The sequence below is a fragment of the Coptis chinensis genome, chromosome 4, assembly GCF_015680905.1.
Source record: "Coptis chinensis isolate HL-2020 chromosome 4, ASM1568090v1, whole genome shotgun sequence".
NCBI lineage: Eukaryota > Viridiplantae > Streptophyta > Magnoliopsida > Ranunculales > Ranunculaceae > Coptis > Coptis chinensis.
Genome location: NC_141459.1, coordinates 47392215 through 47418602, shown reverse-complemented (window position 1 = coordinate 47418602; position 26388 = coordinate 47392215). Strand labels below are relative to the sequence as shown.

At 37.8% G+C, this 26388-nt stretch overlaps 1 protein-coding gene across 3 annotated transcripts; it reads left to right on the top strand.

Annotated features, from left to right (window-relative positions):
• The first annotated feature begins 2000 nt into the window (after positions 1 to 2000).
• LOC147503741 (protein ENHANCED DOWNY MILDEW 2-like) lies at positions 2001 to 25991 on the top strand. Of its 3 annotated transcripts, none has more exons than XR_015192815.1 (18): positions 2001 to 2140; positions 2254 to 2643; positions 2741 to 2837; positions 3380 to 3430; positions 3541 to 3704; positions 3985 to 4081; positions 4180 to 4278; positions 7830 to 8077; positions 8181 to 8273; positions 8367 to 8780; positions 8900 to 9047; positions 9137 to 9511; positions 9747 to 9788; positions 15478 to 15588; positions 24792 to 24860; positions 25023 to 25104; positions 25167 to 25230; positions 25349 to 25390. XR_015192815.1 is itself a non-coding variant. In XM_086556971.1 (18 exons), the coding sequence occupies exons 2-18, from the start codon at positions 2261 to 2263 to the stop codon at positions 25718 to 25720; spliced, it is 2943 nt and encodes a 980-aa protein (XP_086413097.1). In that variant the 5' UTR covers positions 2001 to 2140; positions 2254 to 2260; the 3' UTR covers positions 25721 to 25991. The 3 variants fall into 3 exon arrangements, 2 of the variants coding, with proteins under 2 accessions (XP_086413097.1, XP_086413098.1); XM_086556971.1 differs by having other exon boundaries at positions 24989 to 25104; positions 25349 to 25991; XM_086556972.1 differs by lacking the exons at positions 24792 to 24860; positions 25023 to 25104; positions 25167 to 25230; positions 25349 to 25390 and adding an exon at positions 20937 to 21185.
• The last annotated feature ends 397 nt before the right edge of the window (positions 25992 to 26388 follow it).

The window sequence follows — 26388 nt, the reverse complement described above, 5'->3', positions numbered from 1 at the left end:
GCTTATTAAGAGTCGCCTACATCACCACGCTAATCACACGGGTTAGGACGTTTATGTCTTGCGCAGTAAATCCCCCAACTCGGGTAACTGAAGCTCAATCTGTCTAGATTGGGTTCACACTGAGCCGACATGAAAATTGCCTACGATAACCTGTTATGGTATGTTTTCAAATCTTAGAAATCACTATTTTGTACGAGTTCTTTTTATAATATCTCTACATAGTTTTTTAAAAACTTGAGGATATCAAAATTAAAATCTTACGTCCCAGAGTAACAAAATATTACTGGATAAACGTATGATTTGATCTTATTGTAGAAACCTTATATATGGTTAGAGATTCATTTTGAGAAAAACAGAACCCAAAATAATAATAGCCAATATATCATTTTGAGAAAAACTAGTATTACCGGGGGGGTAACATTAACTAACCCAATAAATAATAGCCAAGATATCACATTTGATGGGTGATAAACACAAATTTATTAAACTAAATATCAATACGTGAACACTAATACCTAATAATCTAACAAACACGTGTTTAGATCAATACTCTACTCTCTCTCTCTCTCTCTTTCTTAAAGGTTTGGATCCACTCTTAAACTACAAAAACTGATATAATTAATTCAACTAATTAAATCAAGAAGAAAACTATGAGAGTAATATTTATTTGAAGAATTTCTATTATATGATTATACTACGGATTCAACTTTAATCTAATTTAACTAAGACAATAAAATATGATATGAGAATGAATGAAAAGAAACTAGAGAGAATGATAATCCACCCAATGATTAATTATTTCATGCCAAATTCAAATTACTCATTGAAAAGTAATATTCTTTAGGTTTTCTCACAATGTTTTAACCTAAAGCTTCAAATTTTATCATCCCTAGCAACAACCTACATCTCTATAGTCATTATTACTAGCATGTATGATAATTACAACTAAACATCTCTGTTCTAATCATAATAATCATTGGTTTAATTCAATATACAGTTTATCTCTAAACATATATATAATAAACTAAACCTATTAAAACATACACAATGAATAATTATACTTTAACAATTTATTAATTATTATGTTTTATAATCACTCCCTCTAATTGAAATATTAGCCTAATATCATTAGAATAACCACAAGAACATGATTAAAAGAAAACATTATGGGATATATATAAGTATAATTATTCATTGTATATATATATATATAAGTATAATTATTCATTGTATATATATATATATATATATATATATATATGGAAGAAGAAAGGTGGAAGTTTTATTGATGGTGGAATAATAGTGGCTACAAAACTCTAATTTTCTAATCCTGAAAACTAAACTAAAGTTGGATAATGCAATGGATGGATGTTTAGGGATGAAGTTAATCGCTACTTTTATAGTGAATAAGTGTTGAAATGATGTCTTCATGAATCTTGGCCTTCATTCATGTTTTTCACTTAGCAATCAATTTAGCTCATTTTTCATACATAATTAAATGACATCATTTCAATACTTATTCAACTCCAAAGCCTTAAAATACACAATAACAATACAAATAAATAGTGATAAACTCACATTATTAATAATATAATTGACTCAATTGAAATATTATTAAAGGGTTTAAACTATAATTTTTGGTAATTATGAATGGTACAGGTGAAGAATATTTTAATTTTTCTGAGGGTAAATCTTGTCATGCACTCACAACTGCTATCCCATTCCCATATAACTTCATAACGTTGGGGCTGAAATAGACACTATAAATCCCCGTATCCCCACTCCAGAGCTCAGCTGACAATTTATTTTCACTGAGATCTATAAACACAAGATTAGGAATTTAGGATGAACTCCAAATGCCTTGGATATTTTCCTAATTCCAAAATATCCGCACTTTTCACAAACGTGTCCTTTTTTCTAAGTAGCTGCAGCTTCCATCTTCCTCACACGGGTGTATGTACTCAAAACCCAGCCACACTAATAGTCCAAAAAAAAAAAAAAAATTGTCTCTCTCTCTCTCTCCCGCTTCCAGAACTAAGCTGTCCACTTCACGTTTTTTTATAACAACTTTTCCTTAAAACTTTAATACTAATAAATTTATCTAGGGTTTCTGGCACCGTTCCCATTTGACTGTTTTCAAGTAAGCAATTTTCAATTCATTTATTTTTTACGACTAGAATAACTAAATGAGAAATGAGTTGTTATATGGTTCACAATGTTGGTATCATTGAGGGCTGACTTATTTGTTTTTAGATGAAGAATGGCAGGCAAGGTTGAACAGTCGGTTAAAAATTATTTCTTTGTGGATGACAAAGATGAAGCGATCTCGTTCTCTGTGCTGCCTATGATATGGAGTGAGAATGAAGTTTCAACGAATGTATACTTGCATGGAATTAAGGACGACGGTGGACCTGGGAGGATTTCCCATAGAGTCATAGCTTGGAAGTTAGACTTCTCTCGTGATCTTCCTGGTATTTCGGTGCTGTCTGTGGACAACAACTGGATAAATCTTCAGAATCCCAGAAGGAGTTTTGTGGATACAATTAGGACAATCCTTATTACTATCCACTGCCTTCACATTTTAAAAAAGCACCCAAGCACATCTCAAACTTCCTTGTGGAGCCACCTTCAGAAAAACTTTAGGTTTGCTTTATTTTTTTATTTTGTCATCACGTCTATATAGATTCTAGTGCACATCTGAGCAAGTTTTTTTTTTTTTTTTTTTTGGAATTGTTGACAGTGAATACGAGGTCAAACCATCCGAGATCGATCTATTGGATCACCTGCCTCTAATTTGTGCTGCTGTTAAACAAGATGAAACATTAGCCAAAACCACGGTACAAGCAGACACTGTTTATTCCTTCTACTAATTAAATGTTTTGTTTGCCACAACTACTTTTATAGCATTATTAGATTCATCTGCATTAGTTGATCTAGATTTATACATTTGCATGTTGTTTGATAAGTCTATAAAAGAATACCAATCACACACCCAAAAGAGTAAAAAGTGATAGATCTTATTCAGATAGAAAAGGAGACTGTGGATGTGCTTTGCCTTAAATGAGTCTCTTATTATGGGCATGAATGTGACAGTATCCTACAATCTTGTGATGCGTCTGATGCACTTCCCCCTTAAAACTGACGCACCAACCCTAGAAAAAAGGTGTCACCATTATTGTACCAATTCCAGTTTTTGCTTGGAAAATTACTTGTTTCTTCGTTCTCTTTACCTAGATCCATGTCCCTATCCTAATTGTCTGCAAGTGCAATTCGCAAGTCCTTTTTGTTTCAAAAATAGTGAATTGCTATCAAATCACCATAAGACAGCTATTACATAGTTATTTAGGCTCTCGTTTCCTGACAGCTATGTATTAAACAGTTTATGCTTGCATTTTTTGAGGACCCCAAGAAGAGAAAAGTGTTTGATGAGGTTAGTTATCCATTTTGTTTCATGCTTTTCCATTTCCTTCTTCTTCAAGTGTGGATGATTCTAATTCTTTTATAGTACTAGCTCTGTCTAATAATTGCTTCGTTTAGCAGGATATTCGCCATCACTTAGTTGCGAAGAAACATAAATTTTTAAGTGAAGATAATGGAGAGTCCATTGAAGAAACCATGGCCACAATTGCTGATGAATCTGTTGAAGGACGGGACTTGTTTGACTCTGTTTGTGCTCTTTGTGACAATGGTGGTGAACTTCTATGGTATGCTGCTTCCTGGCTGTTAATCATTTCATCTTCAATTCTGTTTCGCCTTCTGCCACTGATAGGCGACATGCTTGTTATCCACACTTGTTTCTAATAAGTTTTACACATGAGACTTCTATATCCTTACTTTAACACGCAGAGTTATATTTTCTATGCATGAAGGAGGATGAGTTCTTAAAATATGTTAACTCACAAAGTTTGAGGGTTTTATATGTTAATAATGTGTATTCTAAGGTCTTTTTTCCGTATACATGACTCCAAATATGTGGAATTACAGTTGTGAGGGAAGATGCTTGAGGTGTTTCCATGCCACTGTAGATACTGGTGCTCAGGCAGGTTGTAAATCCCTGGGTCTTTCTGAGGCTCAAATACAGGTACGCACTTCCTGTTCCTTTCCTTTGTAGTTCTTATTATTTCTACCTTGCTTAGCTTCTTATATGGTTTTACAAAATGTTGGCATTTCTCGATGCAGGCAATGCAGGAATTTTTGTGTATGAATTGTAAATATAATCAGCACCAGTGTTTTTCTTGTGGAAAGCTTGGCTCTTCGGATAGATCTAATAACGCGGAAGTATGAAATTTCATATAACTATGTTGAACCTTTTCTATGTTTTTTTTTGAGTTGATCTATCAGTTTCTTTTATTTATTTATTTTTTGTTTTTACTTTGTCGTTCTGAACTAGGGTCATTGGAAGTCAGTTTAGTTTTCTTTTTGCTCGGTAAAGGATTAGTGGAAGTCAGTCTAGTTGGCATGCTCAAAATTTAGTGACGGTTCCATAAAAACTTTACTTTTTTGTGTTTTCGTATGAGAACAAGTTCAAAGTATTCATGAACGTAGGAGCCATAAGTAGTTCAACTTTGTTTCGCTGGTAGTGCAACATAAAGAAAATTCAATTGCATGTATGACTCTCTCTCTCTCTCTCTCTCCCTCTCCCTCTCCCTCTCCCTCTCTCTCTCTCTCTCTCCCTCTCTTTTATATGTATCATTGGTGTTTTCTTTTGGCATATGGACTTAGTTTATCAATTTTCCTGCTTCTGAAACTAGTGCCATACTTTCGTTTATTATTGGTAGACGTTCATTTGATTAATACAAAGGTTCGTACGAACTTCCACAATTGGTTATTTCAAGAAACTAGGATGTGAGGAGGATTTGGTGCAACACGTGTTTAAACTCAAAACCCTAAAATATATGAACCCTACTATTCATCCCAAGAATTTTTTATATGGATACTACATGATTATGTCACCCCAAGTAGTTGAAAAGTGATCACATTCATGTTTATGAGAACCCAATGATCAGTTGAAACAAGAAAGGAGGAACAGAGTGGCTTATTCCCACAATAGTGTTCAGAGGAGAAGCAATTTTTTTACTTGGAAAGTGAAAGTTATGAAGAAAAAACATTACTACAAATATGTGTTGTACAACCTCTAAGAAACACCATCTTGTTGATTAAGTATCGAGACTTAAATTCAGGGATAACTCGATGTGGTAGATCGTCATCATTAGTGTGGCTGACCTATTTCTTGTTTATTACATACAATTTGAGTTCATTCCTTAGAAAGTTCCTACTAATCTACTGTACAGTCTCTGTAGCACTTCTTTGTCTCTCTCGACACTTACCAGCATCGAGATGCTATTTTGAGTAATATGGTTTACATTTTTCATCCATGCACGAGCCATCACACTCGTCCTGGGCTTCATTTTGGGGTTCAGTAGTTGTAGAAGAGGGGAGGAATGAGGTGAACTCTGTCCAAGTTCTTATAGGGTGTAAAAGGGTTATCGCGGAGGAGAAAAGAGGGAGGGATGAAGGAAGTAAAACAGGAGAGGGGATAACCATTTTGTTTCGGTTGTTGATGAAGGTGGTGTGAGGGTGTTACAGATTAGGGGTGATAAAAGGGCCGGGCCGGGCTAGCCCGCCCCTCAAACCATAAAAGCCCTCATGATTGAGGGCCGGGTCAGCCCGCCCCTATTTGATATTGAGGGCCGGGTCGAGTAGGGTCAAGCATGAAAACTCGAGCCACTTAACTCTCCCCGACCCTCATTTTTGAGGGCCAAATGAGGGCCGGGTCGGGCCCGATCTAATTATACTTCACTAGTTTACTATTTTTTTGTAATTTTTTTGTGATTTTTTTTTTTGGTAATTGATTTAATAATATGTATATAAGTATACAAAACTAATTATTATATCTTTAGAAAAAAAAATAGATAGAGATGGTAGAAGAGATGATATTATTAAAATATCTACATTTTGCATACTTAACTATGTTGTTAGGTTGGATTTGCTTTATGTATGACTTATATACATATCATTAAATCAACTACTAAAGTGCATATATTATATTATGTTATAATTTATCCCCTATTGAAAACTAATTTAATAATTTTTTTATACAATTTAGATAATTATAATATAATACATAAATATAATGTAAAATAACAAGAAAATGTGGTTTTCTTTTAGAGTTTACACAAATATATAGTATAATACATAAATTATCACCCCTATTTTGGGTTTACACAAAATAATCATAGTTCACTTTTCTTTTTATATTTGACCTCTTTTACTCAAATTACAAAATACCCCATATGATATGTGGTAAACTACTATTATTAAACATCATTTGTAGTGAAAATATTTAGTTTAAATAGAGATAATTGTGGTACCCTACATATATAATGTAAAAAAAATATATATATATCTTATCGAAAAAAAAATATATGAGGGCCAAGTGAGGGCTTGGAAGGGCCAAATGCGGGCCGGGCTTATGCTACAGAACCTAGACCCTAGCCCGCCCCTAATAAGCATGAGGGCCGGGCCAGCCCGCCCCTCAAATATGTGAGGGCGAACTTTTGAGGGTTTTGACGCGTATTTTTGAGGGCCGGGTTGAGGGCCTGAGGGCCAAATTATCACCCCTATTACAGATACGAGAGGGAGGGAGGGAGAGAGATGGATTTTGGGGGGGGGGGGGGAGGGGATGGTTGTAGAAAAATAGAAATAAAATCATTGACAGTGAGTGAAGAGGGTTGTGGGATGATAATAGGGAAGGGACTTCGGAGGTCAACCTTGATCTTTGAGTCGGACACAGAGATCCAGTGAACTATAAGTATTGAGGAGGGATGTTGAAACCAGTCATTCTTCGATCATTACTTTGCCTTGGCCAAGGAAGGTACTCACGTAATTCTAGGTAATCGGGAGATGACCATTTTCTTCCGACAGAAAAGAAGTTTGTGGAATTATATCCCATTCAAAGTAGCCATTATTTTGTTGGCTTGGTTATTAGGTAGGATTAAAATTATTGATAGTCTCAATCAAAGGGGTATGAACTTACCAAATCCTTGCTCACATTGCAAGAGGGCGGAGGAAAGTGTCTTTATCTTATGTGAAAAGCAAACGGAGAGAGGATACTGAGCAATAACATAGTGTTGATTGGACTAGTGCTTGTTCAAGCTTTCGTGGAGTGGGATTTGTTGACTTTACTTGTATGTGGGATACTCTTGTACCTGAGGGTTATGCTTTAACATGGTCTAGTAACACTAGCTTATTGCTACATTACTTGTAACATGTAACATCTAACTTTAATGTTGAACGGTATGATTTGAGTTTTACCGACCAAAGAACAAAAGAATGGCAATTTGGTGGACAAGATTAGTCTCTATACTTTGACAAATTTTATTTTGGCCATCGAGATATTGTGCAAAAAATAATTAGTACAATGAGTTAGAGTAACCAAAATCATGATTAATTTGGTTAAATAGTGTTATTCACCTTTCAAATCACTCTGTATTGTCCACCATGAAAGTATGAAACTGTATTTAATGACATAAATAGGCATCAATATAAAGACTTTGCACTTGCGTGACTGGGTGTTGCCAAAAACTGTTTACCAAGAAGTTTCCTTCGGAATACCTTTGCAGCTAGGAACAATATTGGCTCCTTGTCCTATAGTTTTATCGTTGTAGTATACGATTTCTTTACACTTTTTTTGGAAGATTTATTTTTTCCCCCAAATTCCAATCTATGGGGATGTGTGGTTTGATCTGCAATTTTCATGATTTTTCATATATGATTTCTGCATTGGTAATATTTGACTGAGAAGTAGTTTGCTTATGGTTGTTTTTCAGGTCTTCCTTTGTGCTTCTGCAAATTGTGGCCACTTCTATCACCCTCGGTGTGTGGCAAAACTTCTCCATCCGATTAGTGAACTTTCAGCAGAAGACCTTCAGAAAAGAATCATTGCAGGGGAATCATTTACTTGTACTGTCCATAAATGTTCCATATGTAAAGAAGAAGAAAATACAAATGTGCGTGACTTGCAATTCGCAATTTGTCGACGCTGTCCAAAGGTTTTCCACAGGAAATGTTTGCCTAGGTACTATTTCATGACATGTAGTTGACTAGTCAGATTTTAAGTCATGGAAAGCCCAGTGAACTGTCAGGATCTGGTTTACTAACTGTTGTTATAACATGATTAGGGAGATCTCTTTTGAAACTATAGCTAGTGTAGGTATTGTACCTCAAAGGGCATGGGGAAAGTTGCTGCCTGATCGCATTTTAATATATTGCTTGTAAGTTTTCAGTTTCTTAATGATGATTTTTCCTCTGTCCTTCTGACTTCTCCAGAAGTTCTTACATTGCTTCTCTGGAATGTTCTTGGCCAGGAAACATAAGATCGATCATAGTACCCTGATGCCTGTAGGAGATCACATAAAGTTTCCTGATGCACATGAAAAGAAGAAACTATGTTCTTCGTATCTCCAGCCTGGGCGAAATGGTAGTCGGCCCATAATTCAAACAAAACAAACTCAAGGAAAATCTGACTCTAAAATGAATTCTCAAGTAATTGATGCTTCAAGATTGCATTTAAAGGACAGGGTCAAGTACAACTCTAAGAAAGTGGACAAGTTATTAGTATTAGACGAAGCTGACGCACTTCTCAGAGAGGGGCGTCTGAAACAGGTGGTGAATAAGAAGCAAGGTGTACTTTCTAAATCTAAAAAGACCTTGATAGATGTACCTGTCGGAGAAAATTTAAGCAGTTCACCCCCTTCAGGAGATATTGAACTTAAGACGAGGTAAGGTATTAACTAGCTTGAAATGTTGTTATATGGTTATAGTTATATGCCTACTTGTTAAATTTTGTTTTCCTACAGCTAAAAGTCCTCCACACTAATGAGTTAAGGTTTCTATACAGATTAGTGGATCTAGTGAAAAAGAAATCATCTTCAAAAACCTCTAAAATACTAGCAGATGGTCACAAAGCAGCATCTTCGCAACGAAATACCTTGGATAGTACAATAAATAAGACCATTTCTCCGAGAAAACTAGAGGGTTCTGTTAATGTATGTCTTCATTATGATGCTTTCTTTTCTTGTGAAACTCTTTAACTTTTAATAGGAAAATAATGTTCATAATTAATTCTGGCTTGCAGGCTTTTCAAGTCTCTGATGCACTGGTAAAGAAGAAAATATGCTCTCAGTATTTGCAACCATGCCAAGAGAAGATTCTTGCAAAGGATATAAGTGCACATTCTAGAAACTATCCCAAAAGAGATCCTGCAAACAAACTGAAGCAAGTTGACAAGATGCCTTCTGCTATAAGAGATCAGATTTCAACCAAAGTACATATGAAACATAAGGGGAAGAAAGATGAGCCTGGGCCAAATACTCATCAATCCCTAACTCCAACCAAACGGACTTACAAAGAAAATTTTGACTCGAAAATGAATTCTCAAATACTTAATGCTTCAAGATTGCAATTGAAGGACAGGAACAAGTACACCTACAAGAAAGTGGACAACTTGAAGGTATCTTTCTCTTTCTCCAAATGGACTAACCAACCCTTCAGCCTCCGCATACCCAATTCTGTCTTTTGATGTCCTCGATCTCTGATGTACAGAGAGAATACACTCAGGCGTGTCCTTCTGTTCTGCAGTCTTCTTAGCCATGTTATTGTTTCAATGTCTTTTATAAAACCTCAGTTGCGTCTTCCCATTTCTGCAAACTGTGGCAATAGCTAATAGTGTACATCTCTACTTGCAGATAGCTGATAAGCTTCATTGGTATGTACAGAATGGCGACACGGTAAGAACTTCTCTGCTTTCAAGTTACATCTTAGTTATGCCTGTTGACTGGTGTGGAACATCATGCATGCGAAGATAGGAGGAAACAGCCCAAATGAAAGTAATTTCCTTTTATTTTAATTGGTTTCTAATTTTGAGTTGTTTCTGTTTTTCATTTAACAAAAATAGTCTCTTGTTTCCGACAGTTTCTATGTCTAGACGGTTGCCGAGCAGCCTACTGTTAACCCTTGGGAGGTTGGGCCCAAGGTCCTAGGTTCGATTCCCACCTTCACCGGGGAAAGGGGAATAGAGTTCTAACTATCAAGAGCAAAAGGAGGGGGAGGGGGATTAGGGTGCAAATATGTTTTATCAATGAATAAGGCACTATTGTATCAGTGGAGATATGGGGAGAAGAGGGAAAAACAATGGAGAAAGGTAATTGTGGGAACATATTGCGAGAGAGACTGTGTGGAGACCTTAATTAAAATTCAAAGTGGACCTTACTGTTTCAATTTATGGAGATGGATTACTAGTGTATGTGATCAATTTTACAAAGGTGTGTAATCAATGAGACAGTATTATCTCTGATGTTGCGGTGGGAGAAAGGGTGCTTAGTGCTGATTTCACAATTATCATTGATTGAAAACAAAAGGCACGCTAAAGTTTTAGATTATTAACTATAAGTGAAGTGCTTTTATTCATATGTCAGGGGTTCAATGGGTGTGTCCGGGTTCAGTGAAGCTGCTTCTAGCCTCTTGGAATGTATTTGCTCACTCACGTAAGGGGAGGAGAATCTGGAGTATGGTTCCTTTTGCCATCTTGTGGAGACTATGGTTGAAGCGAAACAAGAGACACTTTGAGGGAGTTGAGGTACCTTTGGAAGAGGTCATTATGGACATTAATGACTTTCTATTTTTCTGGTCTAAGGTGCATGAGGAGACCCAAGACATTCCTTTTGAGTACTTTGTGTGTAGATGGGAGTCACTCATGTTCTGATTCCGATGTTTTTCTTTCTTTGTAGTAGGTTTCGAGGTATGGAACCTAGGGAATGATCTTTTTTGTTTTTAAGTTTTTCTTTTTGTTACTTGTAGTTTGGATATCTCATCCTTTTTGTAATTATTTTTCTTTTATCAGTATATATATCCTACTTTTACCGATAAAAAAATACTATAAGTGAGGAGGGATTGGTTTGAGATGTGGCATTGAGAAGGTATCTTAATGATTGGGAGTTTAATATCTTTGTTGAGTTTTTGGAAGTCAATTACCAAGAGGGAGAAAGATTTGTAGAGGATGATGAGAGAGAGTGGAAATTGGACAGAAGCAAGGTCTTCAGTGGTCATGGTGAAGTCTCTATATGGAGTGCTTGCTAAACAAAAGGTGCTAGAGGAGATAAAGAAACATGAGTTCATTGCTAGCCTTATTTACAAAAAGATACGGGGTCTTTAATCCCGTGGCGAGTGAGTTTTTTTTTTTCTTGATTGGCTTACTTTGGCCGTATCCAAACACTTGATAAACTTAGTGAGATAGGTATGAAGTTGGATAAACTTTGTCCACTTTGTAGGGTGGTGGAGGAAGTTGATTATCTTCTTCTGCCTTATCCTGTAGCAAAACGGAGTGTGAGAATTATTTTTCTTGTCATTCGATAGATCTTGGAATCTTCTGGGAAATGTTAGGGAGGCTCTTGGGGGTCATATCATCATTGTGGGCTTTTACTCCAAAAAGCTAAAACTGGACTTCGGAGCATTTTCCCGAGGCAATAATGTGGGGTTCATGGAATGAACAGTGTCATAGAGTGTTTGGAAACAAGGTGATGTATTACAAAGGCGGAAGCAACTTCGAATTAATAACACCAATGAATAAAACTGATAAACAACCAAAAACTAGTGTTGAAAGGGAAAAACGAAATTCCTTCAATTTAACATTCAATTACTAATAATTTTTTTGATTGATAAAGAATTTTATTAAAATCAATCAAGGATGGTTACATATTGTTGCTGCTAAACAAAAGAGTGGGGTCCTCTCCTCCACCAGGAGCAGCTAATACATGTAAACTAATCTCTTATATTGTGTTGCCGTGGATAATAGTAGCCCAGCTCGTTATAAGCTCCTCGAATCTTATACTGCTTCTCTCCGGAGTATTAGAAACCCAAAACCACATGCACGCCTTTATAGCTGTTATAATCTTTCCCACCGTTGTAGGCCTGTTGCGAAAAATCAGGTCATTTCTAGCTCTCCACAGACACCACATAGCCGCGTACGGTGTGCCTTCCCATACCCTTCGTCTGAAATTTGTAATAGTAGGTGTCGGCCATAGAAGAAACACATCCTTTAGCTCCAAAAACATAGGCGCTGATGAGTTAAAAGTAACTATCCCATCTGTTAAGTCACTCCAAACTTGTTTGGCCACATTGCATTCCATGAACAAATGCATAATTGTCTCCTCTTCGGTTCCACACATTATATAGATGATTGGAATGCTCATTCCTCGTCTTGCTAGGTTATCGATCTTTAAAATGTGGTTTAAGAAAGTGCACCATATGAAAAACCGAATTTTTTAGGGTATAGCTTTTTTCCACACTAATTTATAAGGGAAAAGAAGTGGGGCTATTGTTCCAGCTTCAAGATGGTTCTCCTCTCTAATTTTCGCATATAAAGATCTAACAGTGAATACATTGTTTCTTTCCCATACCCAGGTCCACTGATCATCACCGTCCCCCTTTGATAATTCTGCAGAAGCACAAGCATCTGAATCACCTTGTTGACCTCCCAATCGTTTATTGCTGCTTGAGTGTGGAGATTCCAGGAAGCCATATTTCCTTCACCAGTCATAAAGTCTTTAACCAGTCCAACCTTGCACCTTGACATTGTGTATAGGTCAGGGAACATATTTGACAGCTGAATAACATTGAGGCTTCCAAGCCTTTTTGTAATAAGATCTACTTCTAATTGTAGTTCTTATGGGAAACTCCTACTAACCTAATAGATAAAAATAGAAATTAACTAGATAGAATTAATTATTTAAACCAAGTACTAATTATTACCTATGAAGCACTGACATGTCTCTAAGGGTGAAATATCAGTGTCCGACACGTGTCGGATACGCGATTTGGAGTATCTGATTTTATAATTATTTTTTTTAATTTCCGACACGCGGGGACACGCCAGAATAGTAATCTCACGCATACAAGAAATTTTTGAGAGAGAAAAGAGGACGACTTAGTTAGGTTTCAGCCCCTCCTCACACTTTTCTTATATAGGAAAATAGTCAGTTTACAATATAGAAAGCCCAAAAAAATCCGGTTCGTGGGGGGCCCCTTCTGTGACTGCGAAATATATATATATTATTCAAACGTGTCCATGATGTATCCGTGTCCTATATTTTTGAAAAATGCCGTGTCCGCGTATCCGTGTCGCGTGTCAGTATCCGTGCTTCCTACATGCCCTTGCATTACAAGGAGAAGAAAGTCTATAAGATCTTGGTGGACATCAAGGAGCTTTACTATGATTGTGATTGCTCGAGGGTTGTTAGTCACTATCTTTAAGGAACTTGTTGAGACTTCATGTGTAATTGGGACACATTAGTTTTGTAAACCTTTGTTGTATACCGATTTTTGTTTGTGGGGATGTAAGTAACTATCATTAGCAACTTGCTAAAAAATAGCTACTTCTGTAACATTATGTTGGGAATGAATATACATTTTATTGATTAAACCAAAAATAGAGTGGTTTCTATTTTTAGAATTTTCTACTTTTAGCTTTTAAAGTTAGCTTCTATATTGGTTTTAGGAAAGTTCGTTTCGAAGTTTTTTTCGTTTCTTTCCATTTATGGAGACTTTTTCCTTTAGGAGCCTTTTAAAGCTTACTAGCACGAATGCACACGCATGCAATTGCATGAGTACAAAAAGTTAGAAAAGAATAATAAAACAGAAAATAAAGCTAGATCAAATAGAAGTAGACAAGTAGTAATCTCTTTCACTTAATCTTATCAAGAGATATTTTGAAATTTATTTCTCAATTTATACTTGTTAATCTTTTTGGGAATCTGCGGCAACTCATAGAAGTTTTACTGTGGTTGAGAAACTGTTCTTCGTGGTAGTTTTTGAGTTGGAGAAGTTAGAGAACGTTAAAACTCAAAAGTCAAGAATGCATATATTTAGGTGTGATTGAGTCCTAAAATGAGGTTAATGAATGAGGATATAGTAAAATTGTATCGTTGTTAATGGAGAAGTTGTAGAAAAAGTGGATATTGTATACAGCCTTATTAGTTTTGGGCGGCCTTGTATCACTTCAATATATATATGAAAAATAAGGGTTTACAATAATAGAAACTGCCTAAATATCCGCACACAACTAAAGTAGCATTATGTGCCCAATCTGCCCTTCAGGAGATGTCCTCTTAGAACTCTTAACAGATATATTGGGAAAGATAGGTAAAACGTTCGCCCCCAGTGTGGCGTAAATGATAACTCCCAGAGCTAATATGGTGTTAATGGTGGGGAGTTGTTTATGGAATATCAAATTTACCCTTGTTTACCTAACTTTTCCAGTTAAAATATTTTAGATAGTGAGTCTAATATTGGAAAAAACGAAAAGCTAAGACCAGCTCGGCTAAAATAACTCCAGCCTCATTAGAAAACTAGGGTATTGTGTATATTTGTACTAAGATTTTTTTTTTAAGTGAATTGTTTAGAAATTTCTTTTAGGGGTTTTAAAGGGTTTTTTAGTTTTTTTTTTTGTTGAGGAGAGAAAATACGAATTTGCATGATCAATGTAAGTGGAGTTCAAAGAAGCCATCTCCACACTTTTTGTTTTCAATTGGCATTCATTCTATATACTCTTTCCACTGTTTGTATTTTTTGTTTGCTTTGTTTCGCTCTTGTGGTAGCTGTGATACATGGGTACGCGGCTGTACGCAAGTACGATCTGCCTAAATTCCCGCATGTCGTCCCAAGTTGTGTTGTGTTGACACTACTCGGACTTTTGTACGATACAGTGATCGAAGTGTGGAAAATGAAACAGTTTTTCCAGAGAAAATAGAGAGGAAAGGTAGAAATATTGATTGCTGGATTTGCTGGTTCTCCCTTATGCGAAATTTTTCTTTCTCTTTGGTCACCATTCTCTAACCTTGATTCTTCGCGGTCGTAGAACCGGATCTAGGTTTTGTATAATACGACAACTTAAAAATGGGTGGTCATAAATAATTGGTCCAGCCTTGAAACAAATAATGTGGACTGGGCCTTTCTGGAATGGGTGTTTAAAGTTCTGCTTGTAGTAATGTGATGAATGGTTACGGCTAAGTTTGATTTCTAGCATTAACATTAAACAATCCAAGTGCAATACAGCATCCGTGTTTCAGGTATGTGCCTTAAGCACTTAATACTATGCTTTGAAAGTTTTAATTTTTAAGAACTGATTTTTTCTTCTTATAATTAAAAAATAAAATAAAATAAAACTTTAGCTGTGTTCCTGAATCTGGTTTTTCAGACCTTGCCGTGTTGGAATCTTCATACCTGTGTCCAAATCTGATACTCGTACCCGTACCCATGCAACACAGTGTACTCATAATGTGGGTCTCATCCTACACTTCGACCTTGTTCACCATCTTTGATTATGTACAGAACATATCAGCACTTTTGCCGATAAAAAAATTATCATATCTTGTTATTATCCTTTATATTTTTCCATTATCTGATTTACTTCTTTTGAAACAGATTGTGAATATCTGCAGTTCTGCAAGCGGTTTCAGTTACTTGATGAGAGAAAAGCTTGAAACAACTGGCAAACAATGCTTCTTCAAAAACTATGACATTTTTCCATTGACAGTAAGTTTTCTGTAATTTTCTCCTAAAACTCTTTTTTCACTTTGAAACTGGTGGCGTCTGTTGTAGAAGCAAAAGACAAGATAAACATCAATGAAAAATCACAAACAACTCTCAAAATAGTTTTTTACATAAATCGTAAAAGAAAATACTTCAATCTTAGCTCTGCAACTTAACAACTCTAAAGAAGAAGTATATAAAAGAGGTTAGTCATGTGATACACACAAGATTGGTATTATTTCACGTGGTGGATGTAAGAGAATAAATCTAAGAGAAAATAATGAATGAATTTATTCTTCTCCGTGAGGTATATATATAATACTTACATAAGTTGACATGTGCATGGCATGTGCCGACTATACTATCTATCTATCTATATATATATTCACAAATACCATATAAATGAATATACTAAAGGGATGCTTTTACACTCCCCCGCAAACTTGGCGGTCTCTGCTGAACAAGTTTGGAGCGTAGAAGCTGAAAGCGGTGCTTGTGCAACCCTGTAGTAAAGATGTCCGCAGTTTGATCAACAGAGGGAACAAAGCGAACAAGGTGAGTGCCAGAAACAACACGCTCCCTAACAAAATGGTAGTCCAGTTCAATGTGCTTTGTGTGAGCATGAAAGACTGGATTAGAAGCCATGTAGGTGGTGCTGAGATTATCACAATAGAGTGTGATCGGTCTAGAGAAAGGAAATTGAAGATCAGATAGAAGATAACCAATCCACACTGTCTCAGCACAAACATGAGCAAGTGCACGATATTCTGATTCAGCACTAGAGCATGAGACGGTGTGCTGCTTCTTTGCAGTCCAAGAGATGAGATTTGGACCTAAGAACACACAATAACCAGTAGTGGAGCGACGAGTATCCGGACAACCAGCCCAGTCTGCATCAGAATAGGCATGGATGGAAAGAGTACCATTAGAGGGCTGAAAAACCAAGCCAAATTCCAAGGTACCCTTAAGGTACCTCAATATCCTCTTGACAGCAAGAAGATGATCTGTACGGGGAGAACTAACAAATTGAGCAACGTGATGGACAGCAAATGCGATGTCGGGCCGTGTAAGAGTGAGATACTGGAGGCAACCAACTAGATGACGGAACTCAGATGCATCTGGTAAGAGAGTACCATTAGTAGCTGAAAGTTGAGTCTTGGCACTTAGAGGAGTCCCACAAGGTTTACAATCAAGCATGTTACTTCGCTGAAGGATCTCCATAGTGTACTTAGTCTGTGATAAGTGCAAGCCGGGTTTCATAGGTAGGGCCTCAATACCCAGAAAGTAGTGGAGAGCACCAAGGTCCTTGATCTCGAACTCGCGCCCAAGGGTGGAGATAAATGAAGAGATTAAGGCGGGTGTCTTTCCAGTGAGAACAATGTCATCCACGTAAAGAAGGAGAATCATAAGTTGAGTGCCTACTCGATATACAAACATGCTGTCATCTGCTCGGCTCTGTGTAAACCCAAATTGGAGTAAGAAAGTGCTGAACCTTTGAAACCATGCCCGAGGGGCTTGCTTGAGCCCATAGATGGCCTTATGTAGGCGGCACACATGATGAGGATACCGAGGGTCAACAAAGCCAGGTGGCTGGGTCATGTACACAGTCAGATAAATGGCCATGAAGAAAGGCATTTTTCACATCAAGTTGACGCAAAAACCAACCATTAGAGGTCGCTATACTCAGAACAGCACAAATCGTGACCGGTTTGACAACCGGACTGAAGGTCTCGTCATAATCAATACCCGGTTGTTGATGAAAGCCTTTGGCTACTAGACGGGCTTTGGGTCGCTCTATAGAACCATCTGCCTTAAGCTTCAATCTGAACACCCATTTACAGTCAACGGTGTTATGAGTAGAAGAGGGTGGCACAAGGGACCATGTATGGTTCTTGAGCAACGCATTGAACTCATCAGTCATAGCAGATCTCCATGCAGGATGCTTCACAGCCTGAGAGTAACAGGTTGGTTCCTTAGAAGCAGTAGTGAGCTCAGCAGCAAGTGCTTTGGCGATTGGGTATCTGACTGTACCATCTGTCCGTTGTACCTGTCGTAAGGTACCATCATGTAACCTTGTAGCATATGGAGGTGGATGGTTCGACTCAGAAGGAGTTGTGGCGAGAGGAGCAAAGGGTGGCTCCACCATTGTAGGAGAGTCAGCCATAACCATAGAGTCAGAAGTAGAGTGTGACTGCACATATGTAGATGGAGAATCAGCCTCAGGTGAGGGAGACACTGCTTGTGTGGAAGGAACATTACGCCTCTGATAGATGATCAAAGGGGCCGCATGGAGCAGAGGCTGATCCGGCAGTACACTTGGCGTGGAAGCAACTGGAGACACAAAAGGTTGCACTGTAGGTGTAACAATGGGAGTAAGATCTAACTCCACATACTCAGTACTAGAAGCCGAGGATTTTTACGAAGAACTCTGTGCAAATGGGAAGGAGGTCTCATCAAACCTGACATGCCGAGAGATGTAGAGATGGTTGGTCGCCAAGTCAAGACACCTGTACCCCTTATGTTGAGCACTGTAACCTAAAAAGACACACTCAACAGCTCGTGGTGAGATCTTATTAGCATTATAATCACTGATATGCGGATAACAAACACAACCAAAGGTGCGGAGATCTGAGTAAGAGGGTGAGTGACCAAAAAGCCGAGCATAGGGAGTGGTCCACTGAAGGAGAGGGGAGGGAAGCCGATTAATGAGAAAAACAGCAGTGGAAACGGCCTCTACCCAAAGGTTGAGAGGGACATGAGCAGTGGCAAGAAGAGTATGGGCCATGTCAGCAATGTGACGATGCTTACGTTCGGCTAAACCATTCTGTTCTGGTGTGGGAGGACAAGAAAGTCTATGATGAATACCCATTTGTCGGCAATAGGTGCCAAATGGATTATTAACATACTACATACACCACCATCACTTTGAAAGTATTTGACTCTAGTGTTAAAGATATTTTGAACACAATTATGGAAGGTTTGAAAGTGAGTGAGTACTTCATGCTTGTGTTTCATAGGAAATATCCAAGTATAACGAGTGTAGTCATCAGTGAATAAAACATAATAACGAAAGCCAGAAACAGAAACTACTGGAGACATCCATACATCACTGTGAACAAGTGAGAAGGGAAATGTGGCACTTATTTCATTACTATTCTTAAAAGGAAGGTGTGTGGATTTACCCAAAGCACAACCTTTACAAAAGGAGTGTTTAAGCTGAAAATCAGAACTTAACAATTTGTTACTACCTAAGAAAGAAAGCACTTTGGTATTGGGATGACCAAGGCGATTGTGCCAAGTTGTAGATGAAAGAGCAGCTAAAGCAGTGGAATTTGATGGTGCAAGTGGAAGTGGGTATAAACCATCTTTACATGGGTCCTGAAATAGAGGAACACCAGAAGATAAATCAGTAATGTAATAGCCATGTGGAGTGAAGTGAAAGCTGACATTGTTGTCGTGAGTAAATTTAGCAACAGAAAGCAAGTTTTTTGGTCATGGCAGGAACATGGTAGACATTGGGAAGGCTAACCTTACGTGTACCTAGAGTAATAGGAATGCTACCAGTGTTTTGAATGCTAAGAGAAGATCCATTACCGAGAGTGACATAATCATTACCACTATAAGGAGCACGATACTGCAAGAGGTCTGAGTTGCCTGTCATATGATGTGTAGCTCCAGTGTCAGGGTACCAATTAGGATCAACTTGTGGCGTCATCTGGCATGCCATGGAGGGGTACTGAGGCTGGCCGAATTGTGGGAGGAACTGTGGATCAGCAAGTATACCAGGCTGTGGGACGGTCTGTATTCCAGCGAAGGCAGGCTGAAGAGAAACGGGAGGGGAGGAGTAACGCCTACATGCGGGTGCGGTATGACCGGGTTGGCCACAATGCTGGCATATAATTGGATATGCACCTAAGATTCCAGGACCTGGAGGGCGGTACTCGGAACTCTGGTAAGACTGCTGAGAGTAGTTGTGACCTCGTTGATTCTTGTTGTTTCGCTTCTTTCCCTTGTGCCAATTTTGCTGATTTTGAGGAGGACGGGGCTTAAGGGCAGCTGTAGAAGGATTGTAGGATAAAAATGCTGCCGGTGTAGTAGTAGGAGTGGAGTGGGTAATCTGAGTCTCGTAAGTGAGAAGGCGTGCCCATAGATCCTCATACTCTGGAAGTTCCCCACCATTGAGAATAGTAGTCACAATGGTGTGAAATTCTGATCCTAATCCACGCATAATATTTGTAACCAGTTCCCTATTATGAACCGGTTGACCAATTGTTGCCAACGAGTCGCTGAGAGTCTTTGCTTCTTGCATGTATTGGGAGACAGTTTGAGTCCCACGAGAAAGAGAATAGAGTTGGAATCGCATATTAACTGCATTGGCTGTGGACTGTTGAGCAAAATGGCGCCGAAGTGAACTCCATACAGCTTGTGAGGTGGTGATGTCACTTAAGAGAGCCAACATACTCTGCGTCAAAGTAGAGGTAATGTAGCTAATGATCAGCTGGTCTGTCTGGAACCATTGCATAAAGGCAGGGTTAGCAATGGTGGTGCCCTCGGTAGAACCAGTAAGAGTACGAGGTGGTGTAGGATGAGAGCCATCCACATATTTCATGAAGTCATGACCATACAAAAATGGCTCCATTTGGCGCAACCAAGTGATGTAGTTGTCACCGGATAACTTCAGAAAATGACCAACATTTGGTGCCGAAAGAGAGACATGGTGTCCAGCAGAGACGGAGACATTAGGAGTCCCCAAAGAAGAGCCGGAAAGGGTGGATTCCACTGACCCAGTTGAGGTTGAGGAAAGGGTGCTGTTAGAAGCCATGGGATTTGATTCCTGATTCTTTTTGAACTTTCTTCAAACAGTTCTCTGCAGTTTGTTTGTGTTTTTTTTTTTTTTGCAACAAACCAGAACTAACAAGAAGATTTCTGGAAAACAAGAAGAAGAACAAACAGATGAATGAAAGAGGAAACTACCACTAAAGAGAAGAAGGAGAAACTTAAGAGACAGAAGAGAAACTACGGCGGAAGCTAGGGTTTGAGAACCTAGTCTCTTGATACCATGTAAGAGAATAAATCTAAGAGAAAATAATGAATGAATTTATTCTTCTCCGTGAGGTATATATAATACTTACATAAGTTGACATGTGCATGGCATGTGCCGACTATACTATCTATGTATCTATATATATATTCACAAATACCATATAAATGAATATACTAAAGGGGTGCTTTTACAGTGGACACATGATCAATATTATTCCACGGGTTGATAATCTTAAGTGTGTTAAGAAAGGCAAAACAATGTTATGTCCCATATAAGGCTTAACAAGGTCATCATCCTGTAAAATTAGATGCAGTTTGAGGGTTCATTCTTCCGGAGGATGAGGTTTGGAATATTACTCCTGCGAACATGTGGGGCCTTTGGTTGGAGTGGAATCAGAAGCATTTCGAGGATACATCACACTCAGTGTAGGAGGTGACTATTTCGATAAAAGGTTTCATTTTCCTTTGGTCAAAAGATGGGGGGAATGGCATGACACTATTTTCGGAGACTTTGTGTTTAGATAAGAATCTTTATTAGGCAATGCTTAGCAAGATCTAGTTGTTTGTTTTTTTGTATTTTTTTCCAGTTGTTGTTGCAATCTTAATGCCAGGAAGCCTAGGATATATCATCTTATCGCATTGTATCCTCTGTTTATATATAATATATATCTCTTTCTTTACCGATCAAAAACAAAGAAAAGAAAAAAGGAAAAAAATAAAGAAAAAAAAAAAACTCTAAAATTTAGAGGCCTCCTGTGTGGATCAGCTTGTGTCTTGTAGAAAGAATTTATTTCCCCAAGATGTTTAGGAACATGTTCATGGATGGAAATAGTACGAGGAACAAAATCCATAGCAAATATCTAAGTAAGAAGGTTATAGGAACAGTAGAATATACTGTGCTCAATCTGAAATGGTAAATGTACTAGACCTATCGACAGAGTTTTTTATAAGCAAATTCTGCCTAAGAAAGAGAAAATTCTACAGACTAGGGGTTTACCACTAATCACTTACTATGAGCACAATAAATCAACCAAGCTTTCTCTACACAACTTTCGTATTCCATCAGTCTGTGTGGGGGACAGTGGAGAATTATAATGTCCAGCTATGAGTTTCTGTAGAGTCTTCCAGAAATAGCTAGTAAACTTCACATCCCAATCAAAATTGATACTATGAGGGATACGTAGGCAATGATGTCACAGAATTATAAATGAGCAGTATGGCCTACATCACAAGTTTTCTTGCATGGAATTTCGGATAAAATGGACCGTTTCGGAATATTTATCACTGTAGAAGCCTGTGCACCATATTAAGTCAAGTGAGCTGGGTGTAGTAGCCTGCATTTGAATTATATCCCTGGATAGTTGTGACACCACCAGTGAAAGCATTTGCACCGCGCCTTACAGTAAGCCAAAAATATCAGTCTCAGAGAACGGGAAGATTACAAACAACACCAACATGACCACCAAGTCTCCCTGAATGAAATTCTGTCAGAAGCTTCTCTAAAAGTAAGATGGAATACAAAAATACCATTGGATGATATAATCACCCAAAACACCCTGATGAGAAAGGCACATTGCGGATTTGTAATTTTGTATGGTACACATCTTGAAAAGAAACCCATTAGACAATATAATAGCCCGAAACGCCCCGATGAGAATGTCACTTTGCAAGTTTGCATGGATGAGTCCAGACAACTCTTGAAAATTAAATATAGAGTGTAAAGGGCAACCAGGACATGTGCCGGAAGATAAGAGTAGTTTCCTGGTTGGTGGCGAAGATAAAGTGTGAATAGCCTAGTTCCGACTGTTCAAGTAACAGTCGTGACTTTAATGAGTTGAAATGCCTTTTCACCTTGGGTGTCCAAGTAAAGGTTTATCAAAGCTTTTTAGGGTCTCATGAGATTGTTAAATTTCTTACTTAATTGTTGATAGATATTGGCTAAACCTTGAAAATTCCTTGCTAAGAAGCACTGGTTAGGAGTGGGCTCTCGGCTAGTCCACTATAAATTGGACCGTGGAGTAGCTCACTCCAACCTAGTAGAATACTCCTTGTCAACCTCGTCTCTCTTTTTTCACTATATTCTTCCCTCTATCGTGACTTCCATGGGTTACAAGAAACATAAAAGTAGAAATGAATATGAAGATATTGTGCATGTACAGCGTATGATACACATGTGCTATGGTATTTGTGATATATGTATCTTTATCACTCCCCTGAAACTCCACTGTGCTGGATAGACAAGGTTGGACGTTGGAGCGCAGAATTGGAAAACAAGACTTTTGTAACCTTTTGGTGAAAATATCTGCAAGATGGACTTGGTGAGTCCCAGCAATGAGATACTCGCGAATAAAATGATAATCCAACTCAATGTGCTTTTTCTGCCCATGAACCACTAGGTTGGAAGCCATGTTAGTAGCACTGGGATTGTCACAGAGGAGGGTGACCTGAGACTGCATTGGAGCTCTCTCAGTAAGGTGAGATACCCAGCTAGTTTCAGCACACACGAGCTGATGAGCAAGTGATCGATACTCAGTCTCAGCACTAGACCGTGAGACAGTAGGTTGCTTCTTGGGGAACCCAAGAAGGCATAAAAACAAGTGGTGGAACAATGAGAATCTAGACATCCGCCAGCACGCTCGAATGCATCTGGATTATGTTAAAGCAACCTTAAACTACTTGTGACTATTGTGACTATTGTGACTACAACCCTTACATATACTAATAAAAAGGGAAAAAAAAACTGTAATATAATAAATATTAATCAACTGAACTACGGGGTTGTCTTATTCATGTTTATGGACACTTGACCTGTGCGCCGCGTCAGATACTATGGTTAATGTTTTCTTGCGGTATAGGTAGATGTTGATATGTTCATAAATCAAAGATAACTCTTTCTAAGTTTGTGTTTATAGTGATGACGCTGCCAGAAATATTTCGATATATGCATATGTACTCAGTATATTACCAGAATAAAAAAATGCACGATGATTTATGTCATTGAAAGTTTGTTATATATGTAGCTTAAGCCTTAAATGTTTTTTTTATTTTTTTCCTCAAGGTCTGCCTGTACTATCATACAGACATGTATCGAAGAAATCTTTATCTAGTTGAAATAGCATGATAAGTAGGGAGAGGTATGCTGAAGATTGTCTTATTAATTTGGGTCATAAACTTTAGATTTACTCCCATCATTTAGCTCTTTTACAATCAATGTGTGGTTTATTATCTTAAAACCTTAATCCATGTTATTCTCTCCTATAATTTCTTTGTCTTATAGAGCCCTTCCACATGCACAAAGATAGTGGTGGTGTAATGGCTCGGCTTTGTTTTTTTTTTCCCAAAAAAATAAGGCTTTTATTTTGTAGTTAATCTCCCATGTCAGTTGATTCTTTTTCATTTTTAACTTAATGCTTTTTGTATAGCCTTTCCTAGTCATACCCTCTTATGCATCTTAACTTGCATCTCGTGAATGGTCAATTTTATGTTTTCAAACCTGTCTCAAATTTAGCTCATAAAGCATATTGTGGATATCCTTTCTGGTCGTCTTTAACTTGAATATGGTCAAACTTTTTAATTGTGTGCATGTGTAATCTCATTGTCATCTTCAAAACGTTTAAGGTTGGTTGGATGATCGATCACTTCCGTCAGCGGGTTCAGGTCTTTACTCAACTTACAAGGATACGGTGTCCTTCCTTTCCCCCAAATCAAAAAATAAAAAGATTCTGAGCACGTCTGGTTAAAGTCTATCTTGTCTTTACCACGAGTTATTTTCCACATTTATTCTAGTGTCATCAATGTGCTCCTACGATCCACGTGGAGATTCAGGAAGATCTGATTTCCAAATTGAGACATTTAATTGACGGTCAGATCATTCTCCAATCTCATAATTGTTTCTGAACATGGGCTATCCGATTTAATACCATCTCTGCCCACAACTTTTTGTAGACGATGCTCCATGACCTGTGGAAGGAGAGGATATCTACACAATTTTTTTTATTTTTTTATTTTTTTTTAATTTGATGATGTGGGATCTCTTCTCATTGAAACTTGAGAAAGCAATCCTGGATGTGAATGGATGGGTACGTGTGTTTTTTGTGATGGTGGTAACATTTTATTATTCTAGCCTGGCATTAATGTTCTGTATTCTAACAACTGCTTTTTAGGGTGAATTTGATTTCAAAAATGAAGCTTGGATGAGTTTCTGTCAGGAGTTGCCCACTGGATCTAGCTTGGTAAGAAAGTAACTTTTCTTCAACAACTTTACAAATATGATTCGTGCATGGCTGTTCTTGTGTAAAAGCTTCATAACTAATATAAAAGTTTCTAAAAGAAATGGTTGAGTTTTTCTATTTTGTTATAGATAATAGGGCTAAGGTTTCCTTCTGACCTTAAAGGAGCTTCTGTGAGCAAGTTCATTCATGAGGTTCTCAAGGTCAAGCCAAAGCTCCTCATACTTATTTGTCCAAGAACGAGAAGGTATTTCATCACATCGTTTATTTTTCCCTTTTTCCTATCTCATTTGCTTTGTTGTTTGACAGGCTAAAAGATATCGAATCGACATATGATCTTATATGGGAAGACTGTGAATTTTTTTCCAGCAAGGTAAGCAACGAGATTACTCTTTATTTCCTTTCTAATTGCTCCTAGATGATATGACACTTGACTTTCACAGCATGTTCTCTATGACTACCAACTAACGTCTCATTTCCTTTCTTGCCAGTCCTACGTCAGGGAAACTACGTGCTCAGGTCAACAAAGAAAATTTAGAGCACCCATGCTCTCTCTTTACAGCTGGCGGGGTTGGACAAATACTCACAAGTCAACAGCTCTGAAACAAGGCCATTTACCAAATGAGCAGAAAGATTTAGGTATGGAAGTTAAACACAGAGAAGCAGAGGTTTCAACAGAGCCAACGGATATGAATTGGTTCACTGATCTATTGAATCAAATCAACAATCTTCCTGACGTGAACAGTGAGGCAGAAGAACTTGCTGCACAATCTGTCTCGAACCAAGGCTTGTGGCCCTCAACGTCCTTTGCTCCTGGCCCTTTCGTACCCACAAATGGATCTTTTGGCTGGCTGGAAGAGTAAGCTACCACAGCCCTTCCTACTGCCTTATACATACCATGGCATCTGTGATCTGTACATGAAATGACCAATCATTGCGGCTTCATTTCCCAGCTTACATTTGTTACATATACTACAGGGAAAATTTTGAATGTAGTGTTCTGAAGAAACAAAAAGTAATGTAAATTTGTTTTATTTATGTCAATTACCGAAGGAAATTCCTTGGATTCTTCCAGTTGAAGTCAGGCATAACTCTTTGACGGTATTTATTAAGTAAGAATTTCCATTTGTGATTTATCATTTATTGGTTAGCAATTAGTTTGCAGTGGGTGTATTTATTCCACAACTAATGGCTTTCGTTCGTTTCCTTTCAGTATGTAAAACTGGATATGTAGACTTGCGTTAATTAGATGTGTAAGTGATGGGACTTTCTCAAATTTTGTGACCAACCTTGGATTCTAGAGGTTCAGGTGATTTGATATCTTGTGAGAATGTTCTTGATCCTCTTTACATAAAACTGAGTTTCTAGTTCACTGTGTAGATTCATTTTTGATTGTTCAATACATAGACTTCCGCAACATTTAATAATCCTTTTTGTATGAATTTTTTCGTGTGCGCGTCTTGTAAGCTGTAAAGCAATACTACATAAATGTATAAGAATTTAGGAAGCAGCGGAAAGGAAGCTTTAGCGA

Coding starts and splice junctions, on each gene's coding strand:
- LOC147503741 (XM_086556971.1), top strand. CDS start 2,261: ATGGCAGGCAAGGTTGAACAGTCGGTTAAAAATTATTTCTTTGTGGAT. Junction 8,078..8,180: donor CACAGGAAATGTTTGCCTAG/GTACTATTTCAT, acceptor TAACATGATTAG/GGAGATCTCTTTTGAAACTA. Junction 25,231..25,348: donor GTGAATTTTTTTCCAGCAAG/GTAAGCAACGAG, acceptor CTTTCTTGCCAG/TCCTACGTCAGGGAAACTAC.